At 46.6% G+C, this 13,656-nt stretch overlaps 1 protein-coding gene across 17 annotated transcripts in view; it reads right to left on the reverse strand.

The window, feature by feature from the left end:
• FBRSL1 (fibrosin like 1) overlaps window positions 1-13,656 on the reverse strand; it is a 563,615-nt gene that overhangs the window by 97,267 nt on the left and 452,692 nt on the right. For 13 of the 17 annotated variants that reach the window (XM_068157346.1, XM_068157360.1, XM_068157355.1 and 10 more), the window contains one exon: window positions 4,253-4,306. The exons of the other annotated variants lie outside the window; for them this stretch is intronic. In XM_068157346.1, the coding sequence (XP_068013447.1) occupies window positions 4,253-4,306 (54 nt within the window). The remainder of the gene's footprint in view (window positions 1-4,252; window positions 4,307-13,656) is intronic. 17 annotated transcript variants of the gene reach the window in all.

Genomic DNA, 13,656 nt, shown 5'->3' on the forward strand with positions numbered 1-13,656 from the left:
TTCAGTGTCAGAACTGTTTTGACCACACTTTTTGATCCAGCCATGCCAGTCTGTCATCTTTATTTAATCTGCCTCTCGATTCATCTTTGCCACCCTGAAACTAATCTCGCTGGGATTCAAAAAGGATCCCAAACTTGGATGAGGTGAGGATTTCTCCCAGCAGTATCTTCTAAAAGGTGCCTCTGTATCTTGGTGGTCTCATTTACCATGCTGGTATTTAACAGGCAGGAAGAAGGCTGAGCAGACCTCTACAAAGACCACAAATGTCTTGCTTCTGCTTTCCAGTGAAGAGCCAGTTTCCACCAACAGCTAGAGTTACACAGGCTCACAAGCAGTTTGCTAATTTCCTAGAGTTTTGGCCCAAGCATGCATTTTATCTGTTCTCCTTATCCCATCCAGCCACACGCACTGTCAAGAGAGTTCCGGTGATTGATTACAGCCTGTCTGAATTCAAAGTAGTCAAATTAGGTATTAATGTTGTGCTTAATGTGCTCACACAAACAAGGTCATTGGTTGCATCAAAACTAATAGGAGATGACACGCAGTGGGACTGCATGGCCCAGGGGACTGGTAGCAGGAGGAAAAGTCTTCAGTATGGCCACTATTTCAAGAATCAAGCCTGATCCTACAGACACCCTGCCCCTTTAAAAACTGCTCAGCAATGTGCCCGAGATCCAGTCAAAGCACATGAACCCAAGGTAGGAGCACTTGGTCCTCCATAATCTCACAGAGGCACTGCTATTGCCTTGACTGCAGCCAAATTTTGATCACTATCAAGATTAACTGCCCTCTGTCCTTGCTCCCAAATGTTGCTCCAAATTACATTTCTCCTCCCTCTAGAGGTAAGCTAACAAAATCAATAGGCAGTACTGAATTTACGAGGTGGTGTAAAATACCAGAAACGAAATATAGAGTCTTAGGAAGTCAATAGTGCCATCAAAAAGAGGAAACCAGGTTCACCTTGGAAAAATATCAACTACTACATTAGTAGGGAAGTAACACAGAGCCCCAGTATCCCACAAGAAAAAGCAGAAAAAGCAAAGGGTATTGGGCTCCTTCAGCAGGAACCCACAGCTCTCCTTGAAAAGTGAAAGCCCAGTGGGGTGAAATGCCCATTACCAGCTCACCTGAGGGCATGGGGATGGAGAGAAGGCTCAAGCAAAGCAAACCACAAGTTTCCATGGATAATACAAGAAAACTACAAATGACAGCATGAAATACTCTGAATTGGTTTCTAAGAGCATCTCTCTACCACAGAGTTTCATGGATGTGAGGTTATGTCTCCCAGCTGCCACCAAGGCCCTAGCTAAATGCTTTTCATTTATAATAACAGTGAGTTCCTACTGAGAAGCTCCAGCAACAACTGTGTCTGGTTGTAATTTTATACCTGTTTTCCATGGCAGAACCCCTTGGCTCTCAGGAAACCATGGGGTATTAACTGTAACTCAGAGAAAGAGGCAGACCCAGGACACGTCTTCTGCTGCAATGGATGGACAACTGCTCTGCCCTACTGCCCTCTCCATTTCCAAAGCCCAGGCACTCGGAGAGTCTTGCTTTTTGGATATGATTTTAACAATGAATACTGGAGACAAAAGGCTGGAAAAAACAAGCTCTGTCCTGAGAAAGTGTGAGTAATCCCACCTGTGCTGTCCTGGCTACATTCTCCTGCACCCTGCCTTTGAGCACTGAGAAACCTAAATGACCTGGTTCACGCTGTTGCATAACATGGTGCAAGACTTTGTATTCTTTGGGCATGAGGTTAAAAAAAAAAGAGCATAATAAAAAATCAGAGCTTGAAATTGCAAAGAATTAAGCTTTAATAACAGCCAAGCCAGCAACTGGATCTCAGAGGCCTGTTTCCAGCCGAATTTCTCCTTGCTGCCATGATGTGCTCGCGCTGAAAATTTTCCCTTGAGCAACTGCCTGACTAAAATATAGCACACCCTTACCATAAAGCCCTTTGTTAAAACATCTTTGCCATAAAGCTGCAAAACCTTGGCTCCCAAGTACATTAAATCCTTATAAACCTGCCTTCATTTTAGCCGCGCAGTATTTCAAGACACAAAGCGCTTCTTCCGCGAGATAGCACTTTAATGAGGAAAGGGCGAAAATATATAAACCAAACCACATTATAGCATAATTTCTAGGAGACAAGCATGCTGTTATAAAAAGAAGCCATGGCAATTGCAATTCACATAGCTTGAAGATTTAATACTGTTAAAGAGCCACTGCTACTTGACGCCATTGGTGGTGGTTTGTTTTGAACGCAACAGAAAGCAACCAGAATTATAGGTCCACCGCCAGCCATATATTTTATACTCTGCAAATGGTGGATTCAGCTCTACTGCATTCTCCCAAAGTGTCATGCGGATTGGACAGTAAGGGACTGACTACAAGTTACTGTGTATACCTTTACCTGTAAAGCTCTGCATTCCCGAAAAGCTGTTGCTTTAAAGGTGATGATGTAGCACAGACGACAAACTATCCAAAGCAGACCCAATGCATACCTTCTAATGATACAGCTTGTTCACCTTCGTAATGAAGTCAAAGAAACCCAACAAAACAAACTACAGGAAAAACCTAGGGTACTGAGTGACAAATGAAAGTGATGGATACAATGCTGTTCAACACCACCTGTCAGATAACCCAGGCTAACTGGCACATCCAACGGACTGCAACTGCTTTCCAAAATATTACAGTACTCTGTGTTTAAAAATCTGAAACTCGGTTGCCTTCTATAAAATGTCAAATGGAACAAACCCCTCAGCTAGCCAGAAAAATTTTGCTGGAAAAACCTGTTCTCCCTAAGCACAGACTATCAATCTGTCAGTGGAGCATCCTGAATTACACTGGTCTAGCAGACTTTTAATCTTAACCTAATAAAAAAGCCATTATTGGTTACAGTTCTTCCACATTAGTCTTCCAGTTGCAACTTCTGAAATGAAAGCTTAGCAATGATTAGGTATTTATTACAATCAGTAGAGAAAAATAGTTCAAGATGAGCATAAAGGTCACCAGAGAGACAATGTACTTTTTTTCTTTTTTTGAGAGAAGAGAAACAAAACAAAAAATTCAGCCCTGCAAATGAGCCCACCCAAACCCCAACCACAGTAGGAGGATGCACTGCATGGCAGCTTTGACTTGAAGCACACAGAACACTGATTGATGGATACTGAAAGCAGAGACACCAGTGGAAAATTAAACCCAACCAAGCACCAAAATTGAGACAGTTCTTTTGTGCTCCTTGGTACTGCTTCAGGAAAGGATGCAAGAAGGGTCAGAACCTATGATCATTCTAGCTACTGGCACAGATCTGGCTCAACAGCAAGGTACAGAGCTGACATGTAACTGATGCCTGTAACCTGGTTAGGATAAGCATTTCCTTTATCTCTTTGCTGTAACTTATAACAAATGGACTTCTGATTACCAGAAGGTTCAATGCTCACTACATGGCTGCAGCGATGGGAGCAGCCCTTCTGCTTGCAGTCCTCAGAGAGGACACCTGAAGAGAACATAACACACCAACCCCTTTTCTAAATTAAAAACAAACAAACAAGCAAAACAAACTAACAACAACAAAAAAACCCCACCAAACCATCCAAAAACCCCTTGCTTTTGGGTCCTGTTGCTGAGATACTTTTAAAATGTTCATCTCCTCCGATGTGACTTTTCTTTCCATGTTTACAGTAAAAGGGTAACAGCCTCCTCCCTTACCATCATCACTCCCTCATAAGACCTAAGAGACTTTTCCAGTTCTTATCACCTTTGCCACAGGAGAAGACAACAGGATGGACAAGTCTGAGTCAGCGTGTCAGCACACAAATGATCACAGGATGTCAGGCAGTAAAGTAACCCAGCCTGGCACCTACCTCCCCTTAACTCAACTACTAGTTTAATATTTTTCTGCTTGGCTGTGCAACCACACCTCAAGGAAGAAGACAGCTGCAAGCAAGTGCACTTGCTACTTTTGTTTTGCAACCTTCCCACCTCTTTCCTTAGTAGCAGAGGTCTTAGGGTGCTAGAAACAAGAAGCCTTATCACAAATGTGTAATGAGACCCTGAGCTAACAGGTTAGCTGACATGGAACTGCTAACAGTGAATTGGCTTGGAGACAGGGGTAGGGGGGGAAGAAAAAGAAAAGAAAAAAAGACACAGAGGGAGTGTGAGAGACAGAGACAGCAACCAATTCAGCTGCAAGAAACCAAGCTAAATCAGTCCCAAGTGCCCATGTTGGAGAGACTTGATCTCATACCTTGCTTGTTATCAAGGCACTCCTGATACGAGTCAGCTCCAGTTCCGTTGCGGTCTACAGACAAAACAAAAAGTTTCATTCATATCAAACATAAATATTAGAAACTTCTCAAATGGCAGCCTTGCTGGAGCAACATGCTACGTGCAAACAGCGCTAGTGCTTGTGGAGGAGACGCTGGCTTGTTGACATAAACCGACCTGCTAGGAACAAGCTGCAATAAACTGCACCAGCCCATGCTGAGATAGACTTCTGTCCTGAGCAGTGGGTGCAGGGTACTCTCCTCCCAGTCCTGCCTGTCTCTCTCCACACTTGTGCAGGCACACAGGATGGGACTACGGCTGCAGCTGCTCTGAGTGAGTTCCTTAAGAACATGGAAGATGGAATACTTGGAGTTAAATCTGTCATTACACTGTCCACTGTAGGCTCTATGAAACCACCAGCAGATCCCAGACTACGGTCTGGAACAGACTTCTCTGTGCTGCATTTGGGTTTTGGCTGCGACATCGTATTAAGGGCAACTGAAAGTACAAGAACATACTTTCCAAGTATTACGCTTCCATGGAAGCAGTGTTACTGTAGTTACCAGTAGGGTTATTTGATCCAGAGGGAGAGGAGTTGATCTGTGCCATGAAAATGGGGGAGAAGCTGAAACTCCTCTGCTTATGTGTGCTCCACACAGGGAAGAAACCAGACAGTTCCCAAAGACAGGTGTGGTCCACACAAGTGGCATTTCACAGCCAGCATTGATATTCCCTAACATATCCCTTCATTTGCATTAGAGGTTCATCTAGATCTCATAGATAGCATGTGAAAATAGCTTAAACTGTTGGCTGGAAGAATCAGGTTACAACATGGCTTGGACCTCAAGAACAAACCAAAGAATGTTCCAGCATGGCTTCTGCTCCTGCTTTACAATTCAGTTCAACCACAAAGAAAGTTTGGACAGTCCTTGAGAAAAGAATATTAAATACATCTGTAACCCTGCTTAAACTAATGCTCTTTCAGCAGCTTACATGCATCTTACACACTGTGCTAAGTACAAGGAACAAAGGTGCTGAGCTCTTTGTATACAATAAGAGGCCTCAGAAAGTGAACACTTTGTACATCACACCTCTGAGAACGTACATGATGCTAAAATCAGTCCTGTTGTGTAACTAACAAACCACTCAATCAGGTCACCTTTGGCACACGCTCGCTCCCACTGTACCAACTCCAGTGGCAGTGGAGACAGCTCCTCTACCAGAGTAGTTCATGCATGTAGTGCTCATAACTAATAAAAAAGCCACCACTGTGGGACTGGGAATTAGGGTTAGCTATCCAGGAAGAGTAGTTCAGTCTCACCATCAAGAGGCCCAGCACAACTTCATTAATTTCTAAGGACGTCGTTCAGGACCAAAAGGTTAGAAGTCTTGCTTGACAATACTGAGGATCCTCCCACCCAGGCATCTGCAAACAAGGTGAGCTTCTGCACCTCCAAAAAGCCCCTGAATGTGATGGATTTCTGGCTTTTCTCATGTGTGGCAAGTGTATTCCCACACAAACTGCCCTTCCATCATTGCTCAGCCAGCAGCTGATGATGGCTGTTTGAACATACATAGAGATCCAGATCAGAGTTAAAAGGATTCACATTAGGCAATAGTATTTAACGAACAAAAGAAGCAAAAATTAAAGTTGCCCCACTGTTTGTGTTGTGTAAATCCCAGATAACAGATCTTCTTCCTAATCCTAATGAGGCCTTCCTATTAAAATCTTTATTAGCTTTCAGCTCTGCAGATTGCCCAAAGGCTCATCAGTTTCCCTATCTCTCAGTACCAAGATCTGCTTTAACTTTTACAAATAGCTCTAAGATATTTCTCAGCTTATCAGCATTGCCAAGCAGTCTGTCTTATCATTACTATTGCAGATAAAATAAATGAGCTCAGGATGATATGAATAATGGCATTTTCTGTAGGCTGGTTTCCCATTACATTTTCAACAGATTGTAGATTTAAACTTCAGCACAAAAGAAAAAAAAATAAAGCAGCAGAGGGGAAGGTGGCTTCCCCCCTCCCCCCGCTTTCCCATTTACCTTCACTGTCTTAGAGCACAGGCTGCATTGCTCAAGCTCACCTGATGTGAGCTATTAATTAATTTTGAAAGGGAGCAGAAACACCTCAGCTCTGCTTTCTCTGAAGACCCTACGCACAGTTACTTCTGGGATGTTTTTTCAGCGGCATTTGTTGGGAGAGAGGCAACGGCTAAATTGTGCTCTGCCTAATGAAGCCATCTTCATTAGTTTGCTCCTTTCCCTAGCAGACTATGAATACCAGTCAGATCGGGAATTGAAATCATGAAAAGCAACAGCACTGCATTTGAATTAAAAGACTAGGGCTACAAAGGTCTCTGACGCCTGCTCCAGGCTGATTAGCACGAGGCACGTGTGGCACCGTTGCGGCACAAAGCGAATTTTACATCCACGTTGGTGGATGAAGGCAAAGCCTTCGCGGGAGACAAGGAAGCTGAAAGCTTAACACATCTCTCCCTTTCTGTGACAGCGAGAAGGGAGGTCATGTTCTGGCAACCATTTTCTGCCTGGTCCCTGCAGCAATCACCACAGGGTTAAACGCTTTTCCGCTCCCCCAAAATTCCAAGCCCTGTCACCGTAGCAAGGTTATCTATTATTGGCAGTGACAGGTGAAAATTAATCTCCTAATTATTTCTTGCTGCGTAATCTGCACTGAAGAAGTAACATAAAAGGATTACAGTAGACCCTCTACGGAAGGCTTTGCTAGAGAGCCAATCATCCAGGGAGATGGAAGGTATGTGGTACAGAGATAGTTATGATGGATTTCCAACCATTTTGAAGGCAGTCTATACTACAACTCTGTAACATACAGCTTTGCAGTAAGGATCTACTTGCAAGTATCTTAACAGCCTAAATGCTTTATATTGTTGATTATTCCTTGGGGGAAAAAAAACCCAACCGACTGAGATGTATGCCCATTATGTCCCTGGTTCTCCTTTGGTATAGGAGTTACTGCAGAAACAGTATCCACACAGAGATTTATTTTTAACCCACCCCCACCAAAACTCTAGGGCAGATAAGGCACCCAGCTTGCTTTTCCTCAGTTTTAGAAACTTTGTAGACACCTTCCACAGCAATTTAACAATTTCTCCACAAGAACACCAGCTAGGCTAAGTACTTCCAAGATTAAAAATATATTAATCTTAAAAAAAAAATCATCTCACTCTGTAAGCAAGCTGGAAATACCTTTGGTATCAACACAAACAGGCACCTTGAAATGCTGTCATCATGTAAACTTCATCTAACTCTTCTACTACCCACCATAAAGCCAGGTTTCTTTTTACAGCATTAGAGAACAGACAGTGTACTTATTTTTAACCTTTTCCAAGCAGCCACGTAAGCTACAAATGGATGTTTTGGAGGATCTGTTTTCCTATATCCATGCTAGTAGCACTATCCTAGTTTAAGTGTACAAGAGCCAACTATCAGAGTTTGCCATTCTCATCATGCCTGTGAGATGGTCAAAGCAGGGGTCACTATCTGCAAAACTCTGGACAGGGCAGCAGAGAAGACTGACACTTCAGAGTCACCACCTGCAATCAAGCCCTTCCACAGCCCTTTCAGTTTCCTTGATGGTGACCCCTTGTACAGAGTGCAGAAACATCACTAATTCCTTTATGCAAGCTCTCAGTCCTTTTTTATCCTGCATCATTTCCCACCTACCTCTTTGGAAAGCCAAGCCCTGTCTCAAACTCTGGAAGCAACACACTGGTCCAGCAGTAAGCAGCCACCACTCTAGCTTGTATTTCCAATGACCAGGTGACTCAGAACAGATAACGGGACACAGAACAAACCCGAGACACAAAGCAAACCCAGCAGGAAGACACTACAAGCATCACCGTCCTAGGAAGCCCAGGCGCTCCTGAGCCCCTGCAGTGAGCGCCGGCAGCCACACGGTGGCACACAGAATACTTCAAAATCTCAATGACACGGCTGAACAGGGGCCGGGACTTCAAACCAGGCATTGCACCTTTAACTTCCTAAAACCAGAGCTCTGCAAACCTGCCTCGATTACCAGAGCCACCATCAGGGGTCACTGCGTCACCTCGGCTGCTGGCATCGGCCTAAAGGCCATTTTCAGAGAAACCCGCAAAGCTGGAACACATTTGTAACTCGAGGGACAAAAGCTGGACAAGCCATTTGAAAAATTGCTAGAATCACCAGCACTCAGATTTTAAATGAGCAACTCAAATGAGGCAAATTCCCCAGCAGCGATAGAGGTGTTAAGATTGTTCACCTCTTTCCTCTGTTGGCTTTCACACCTCGGAGCCCGTGCAGCTCGGCAGTGGGCTCCTGGAGGATAACCGAGCCTGAAAAGAGCTGAAGGGCAGGCAAGTGGAAATGAATTATTTTCCTGTTTAAGGCAACTGCTATTAAAAATGTAAGGCTGTATTTAAGTCACTTCTAATAAGCGCTTTCCCCTCCATCTGACAGTCAGCTCCTAAGTGATCTTTAGGATCTTACGAGGACTCTGAAAACAGGTATCCAGCATCCAAGCGTTAGTGAATCCACAGCATCAGGTATACATGCTTCTATACCTTTCATTTACACCAGCATCCCAATCAGGGCATTTCTGTTTACATCACCAAGGCCACAGATTTCCTTTTCCTTAGGACTTATTTTCAACAGATAAACAGAAATAATGTAATGAAGCCTAGAACAGAACTAAGCCCTTAATGGTTTACCCTTGCTATTAAATGAGGAAATTATTCACTAGCATCTCTCATTTTGTGAACGTTTTAATCTTACAGTTACCTAATCACACAGTAGTTATGAGAACAAAAGAAATGTGTATAGAGGCAAAGCACCCACCTACTAACGTATCTGCACCACTTTTAACAAGCCCATTTTTCAGTAATATGTTTTGCTTATGGAAATCTGAGGAACAAATTCCTATCCATAGGCATTTTCCCCAAATGCTCCATCACCAACCTCATTATGCGATACAGAAATTCTCCCAAGGGATATTATGTAATGGCAACCCCTCCTTCCCTCTCCCTAAGGAGTATATTTCTCATTACATCTCCTAGCAATTGATCAGTCTAGGAAATAATTTCTGGTAAAACCATATGTTTCTTCACCTAGTTTAGAATTGCCATCTTTATTCAGAAGGATAAAAGACTGCAAGAAATCCCAAAATTTCCATTTCTGATGCAGAACGCCAATCCTGCTCAAACATGCTATTAAGGGAAGAGCAACATATTCCTGTACCTGCCTGACTTCAGATCTTGAAAATTCATAAAGTCATTAAAATTAACCAGCTTACATTTCCTATTCTGATGATACAAGTGATTTTACTTGACTGCATTTTCTGTAAGGGCTTTAAAAAGACTGCTTCATATTCAAATACACCCAGACACCACCATCCCTAGTTATTATGGGTCACTCAACACAAGGATGCTGGGAAGTCAAGGAGAAGAAAAAAAAAACCACAAAAAAAAATAGGAAGAAAGAAAAGATTTAAGGCAGAAAATGCCATAGACATCTGTGCTTTCCAGAAGTAGCACACAGCACAGACTGGCTCAGTGAGGAACACAGCCTTTTTCATCACCACTTCTGTCAACATAACACCATGAAACAACTGAGCAGTTTTTAGTTTAAAAAATAACAGCAGCAAACACTAATATTTGCACCCCTCACAGAAAGTTAACACTTCAAATTGCAACATTCTTGCAAAATAAATATCAACTACTGCTAAGTATCTGTAGTTTGTCACTGGAATCCGAGGCTTCTTCCAATCCCTTTTTTAACTTAAAAATACCAGAGCTACCCCTGACACTGCTCTTTGGTTCAACCAGCACAGGCCATAAGGTCCAACAGATGACTGCATATCCTGATAGAGTAACACCAGGATCTATTTTGCTCCTTCATTTCTTTGAGAACAGACTGCCCTGCTCTGATAAACAAGGCTTAATGTTTCACTCAGAATAACCCACCTTCCAAATAAAATTAAACCCATCACTCTGTACGCTCACAGTGTCCAACTCAACACAACACTGCCTTCCCCTTGTTCTACAGTGCTAATCCCCTCTGTAAAAAAGAATCAGGCAGCTCAGGCTAGTGCCTTTTGGCTTTGGCACAGGGTGGTTTTAGGGAGCTGTTGTCAGCAAAGAAGAGAATTCTTGAAGAGAGCATTAGAAGTCTGCCACTTGTAGGAAGTTAATGCTGTGTGTATAAATCAAGCAGCTCGTCCTTGTAAGTCTGTATGCGGGGAAAATCGGATTTATACATAAACATAAACCTCTGAAGTAAATTCTCATCAGGGACGACCACAGATTTAACTCTCTAGGAAGAATAGCAAGACTATTTTCCTGTAATACCTTAGCAGCCTCTTCCAGTTGAGTGAGGCTTTCTTTCAAGAACTGACAACGAAGTAAATAATTCCAGTTTCTGTGGCACAGGGGAGACCAGTTAAGGACGATCTCCAAGACCCAAAGCAATCATTCAGAACAGTAACTTACATAACAAGAAATTATCTTTGTTACAAAATTAGGTTAAAAGGACCTCAGATACTGGAATGTTACAAAAAATCAGGACATGCCTTGAGAAGATTAGCTAGCGAACAGCCTCCTGAGATAAATGCACAACTTCAAGAAGATTTTACAAGCCTAAAAACCAGTTTAAATTCCGGAGAGACATACAAGCCTTTGCCATTTAAAAAGGTCCCCCTTTCCTTCCCTCTGCCCTCGCTTTATTCCTGAGCTCTTTTGCCAAGCCATCTTTAGTTAACCAGTGACCTGGAAATCTCACTTCGCTCCCCCTCCCCTTTTCAAATTTGTCACTTTTAAACACACAAGGTATAATTTCTTAATTGGATTAAATTTTTCTTTCAAGCTAAGCACAAGAGCACAGCAGCAGAGGCGGGGAGTAGAACAACGCCTGGGCAGCCACCCGCACCCCGAGCCTGCTCAGCACAAGCTGCCAGGCTCGGGGAAGCGGCCGGGTTACAGCTCGGGCCAAAACACACGGAGAAAAAATAAAAATCCACGAAGACCGTTTTAAAACTTGTGATTCTTCGTAAGCAGAGGGGCTCTGGCCTGCACCGAAGGGGTTAACCACCGTCTACAGATTTTCAAGTTTGTCACCGTCTCTAATCGCCAACGATCCCAGACAACACCGTCCTCAGCCTGCTCCAGCACCCGCCCTGCAACAGCGCACCCGACACGGCCGAATCGCGACATTGCGCTGAAGGCGACTACGGACGCGCCTACAAAGCCGGGCGGCTGCCGGCTGCCGGCTCTGACCGCCACGGTCACCCTCGGTGGGGGACAGCCCGGGGCCACCCTGGCTCGGAGGCTGCTCTCGGCGGCCCGATGAAGGCAGCGATTCAGTATTTATTATTTCCCTCCCTCCTGGAAGTAGGGGGTTGGGGGTGGGAAAAGGGATGCGGTCGCACTGGAGGAATGTGTGAAATGGGGTGGAAAAAAAGCAGATTGGGAGCGCATCGCATCCCGGCAGCTCCTCGCTGCTACGTCTCTCTCTCTTTTTTTTTAATTATTTCATTTAAACACACCCAGTCTCCCCCAAACCCCTTATCCACAATTCCGTACAGAGAGCTCCTTGGTTCGCCTCCGGGAATGGGCAACGACCGGTCCCTGCCTCTCCGCGCTTCGCCCCGCTTCATCCCAACACCCACCCGGCAAAAAGGGACACGAACCACCCCCCGAAAAGCAAATGGGGCTGGGGAGGGGAGGCCCGGCAGCGACTAAACTGCGCGGCCGGAAAAATTAAACCACCTCGTTGACTGCACAGAAAAGGCACACACCAAAAGAAAAAAAAAAAAAAAAAGAGAAAAAAAAAGACAAAAAAGAAACACACTGAAAAACCGCACGCATACAACCACCGCACCGGGCGGAAAGCACGGCGATTTCCTCCCGTCTGACCGCAAAGCCGCCGAACTCCCCGGTTCCCGCAGCCCGGCTGATAGGCACTTCTCCGCCGAGAACCGGGGGTCGGGGAAGGGCATCCCCGCGGAGGTTGTGGGGGGTCCCCGGCCCGGCGGGCGGGCGCCCACCCGCCCCGCCGCTACTTACCCCTGGGCGCGTAGATCATGGCGAGCCCCGCCGGCGAGCCGAGCCCCCGCCGGATAATCCACAAGGCGAGGCCGGGCGGCCCCCGCGGGTGCGGCGCGGAGCCGATCAGGGCCCCCCCGCAGCGGCACAACGCGGCGCCCGGCCCGGAGCTGCTCCGGGGGTCCCGCCGGCCCCCGCCGCGGCGCCTCCGCCTCCTCCCGCCGCAGTCCTCCGCTGCTCGCTCCTTTTCCTCTGCTCTTTCTGGGGCGTTCAGGCAGCGCACTTCTCTTCCTTTCTTTCTTTCCCCCCCTCTTTTTTCCCCACCTTGTTTCTATTTTTTCTCCCCCCTGGCCGAACCCGGGGCTCAAAGTTTGCAGCCCCTCCGCTCTCCCCGGCAGGCTGCGTCCCCGCCGTCCGGTCAGCCTCGGAGCCGCCGCGCAGACGGCGCTACGGGTCCATCACCCGCGGGGCCGCGGCGGGGCGAAAAACACGCGAGGAGAGCGAAAAGCCCAGGAACACACCAAAAAAAGGCAAACCCCCCAAACAATCAACAGCAAAAAACCAAGCGACCCAGGCGGCTCCGGCCGGCATCCGAGGAGGGTGAAGGGGGGACAGCTCAGCCCCGCAGGCAGCACCAACCCGGCCCCATCTAGCAGCTTCCCCCGGCGGCGGATTTCTTTCTCTCTTTCTTTTTGTGGTTCACGCCTCGGTAGCCATTATTTCCAAACATGGACCAGGACGAACCGCGCCGAAGCCTGCTCAGCTCCGCGGCGGCGGTGCCGCTCCTCGGGCGCTCCGCGGCGCGACTGCTCCGCGCGCCCGCCACCTCCCGCCCCGCGCCCGCCCGCCCGCCGCCAGGCGAGACCAATCCAGCCTCGAGACGCGGATCCCCGCGCCGCGCCGCGCGCTCCCGCCTGCCCCGCCCCGCCGCGGGGTACGCGCCGCACCCGTCGCCGTCGGGGCAGCGGGCGCGAGGCGGCGCGCCACACGGGTACATCTGCGTCTGTGTGTGCACGCGTGCCTCTCTGTGTGCACGTGTGTCTGTGTGTGCGCATGTCTGTCCCTCTCTGTGTGTCCATACATCTGTGCATGTGTCTACGTGTGCATGTGTTGGCGTGTCCGTGTTCATATGTGCATGTACATGTGTGTGCACGTGTGCGCACATGTTCGTGCGTGTACACATATGCGTGCATGTGCTGGTGTGTGTGTGTTTGTGTGTGTGTGTGCACGTGTATGTGTGTATATGTGTTCATGTGTCTGTGTGCATGAGTGTGCATGTGTGTGCATGTGCCGTCATGTCTGTGTTCATGTGTGTGTGCATGTGCATG

The sequence above is a fragment of the Melanerpes formicivorus genome, unplaced genomic scaffold, assembly GCF_026170545.1.
Source record: "Melanerpes formicivorus ecotype bairdi unplaced genomic scaffold, bMelFor1.0.p_v2 SCAF_36, whole genome shotgun sequence".
Lineage (NCBI taxonomy): Eukaryota > Metazoa > Chordata > Aves > Piciformes > Picidae > Melanerpes > Melanerpes formicivorus.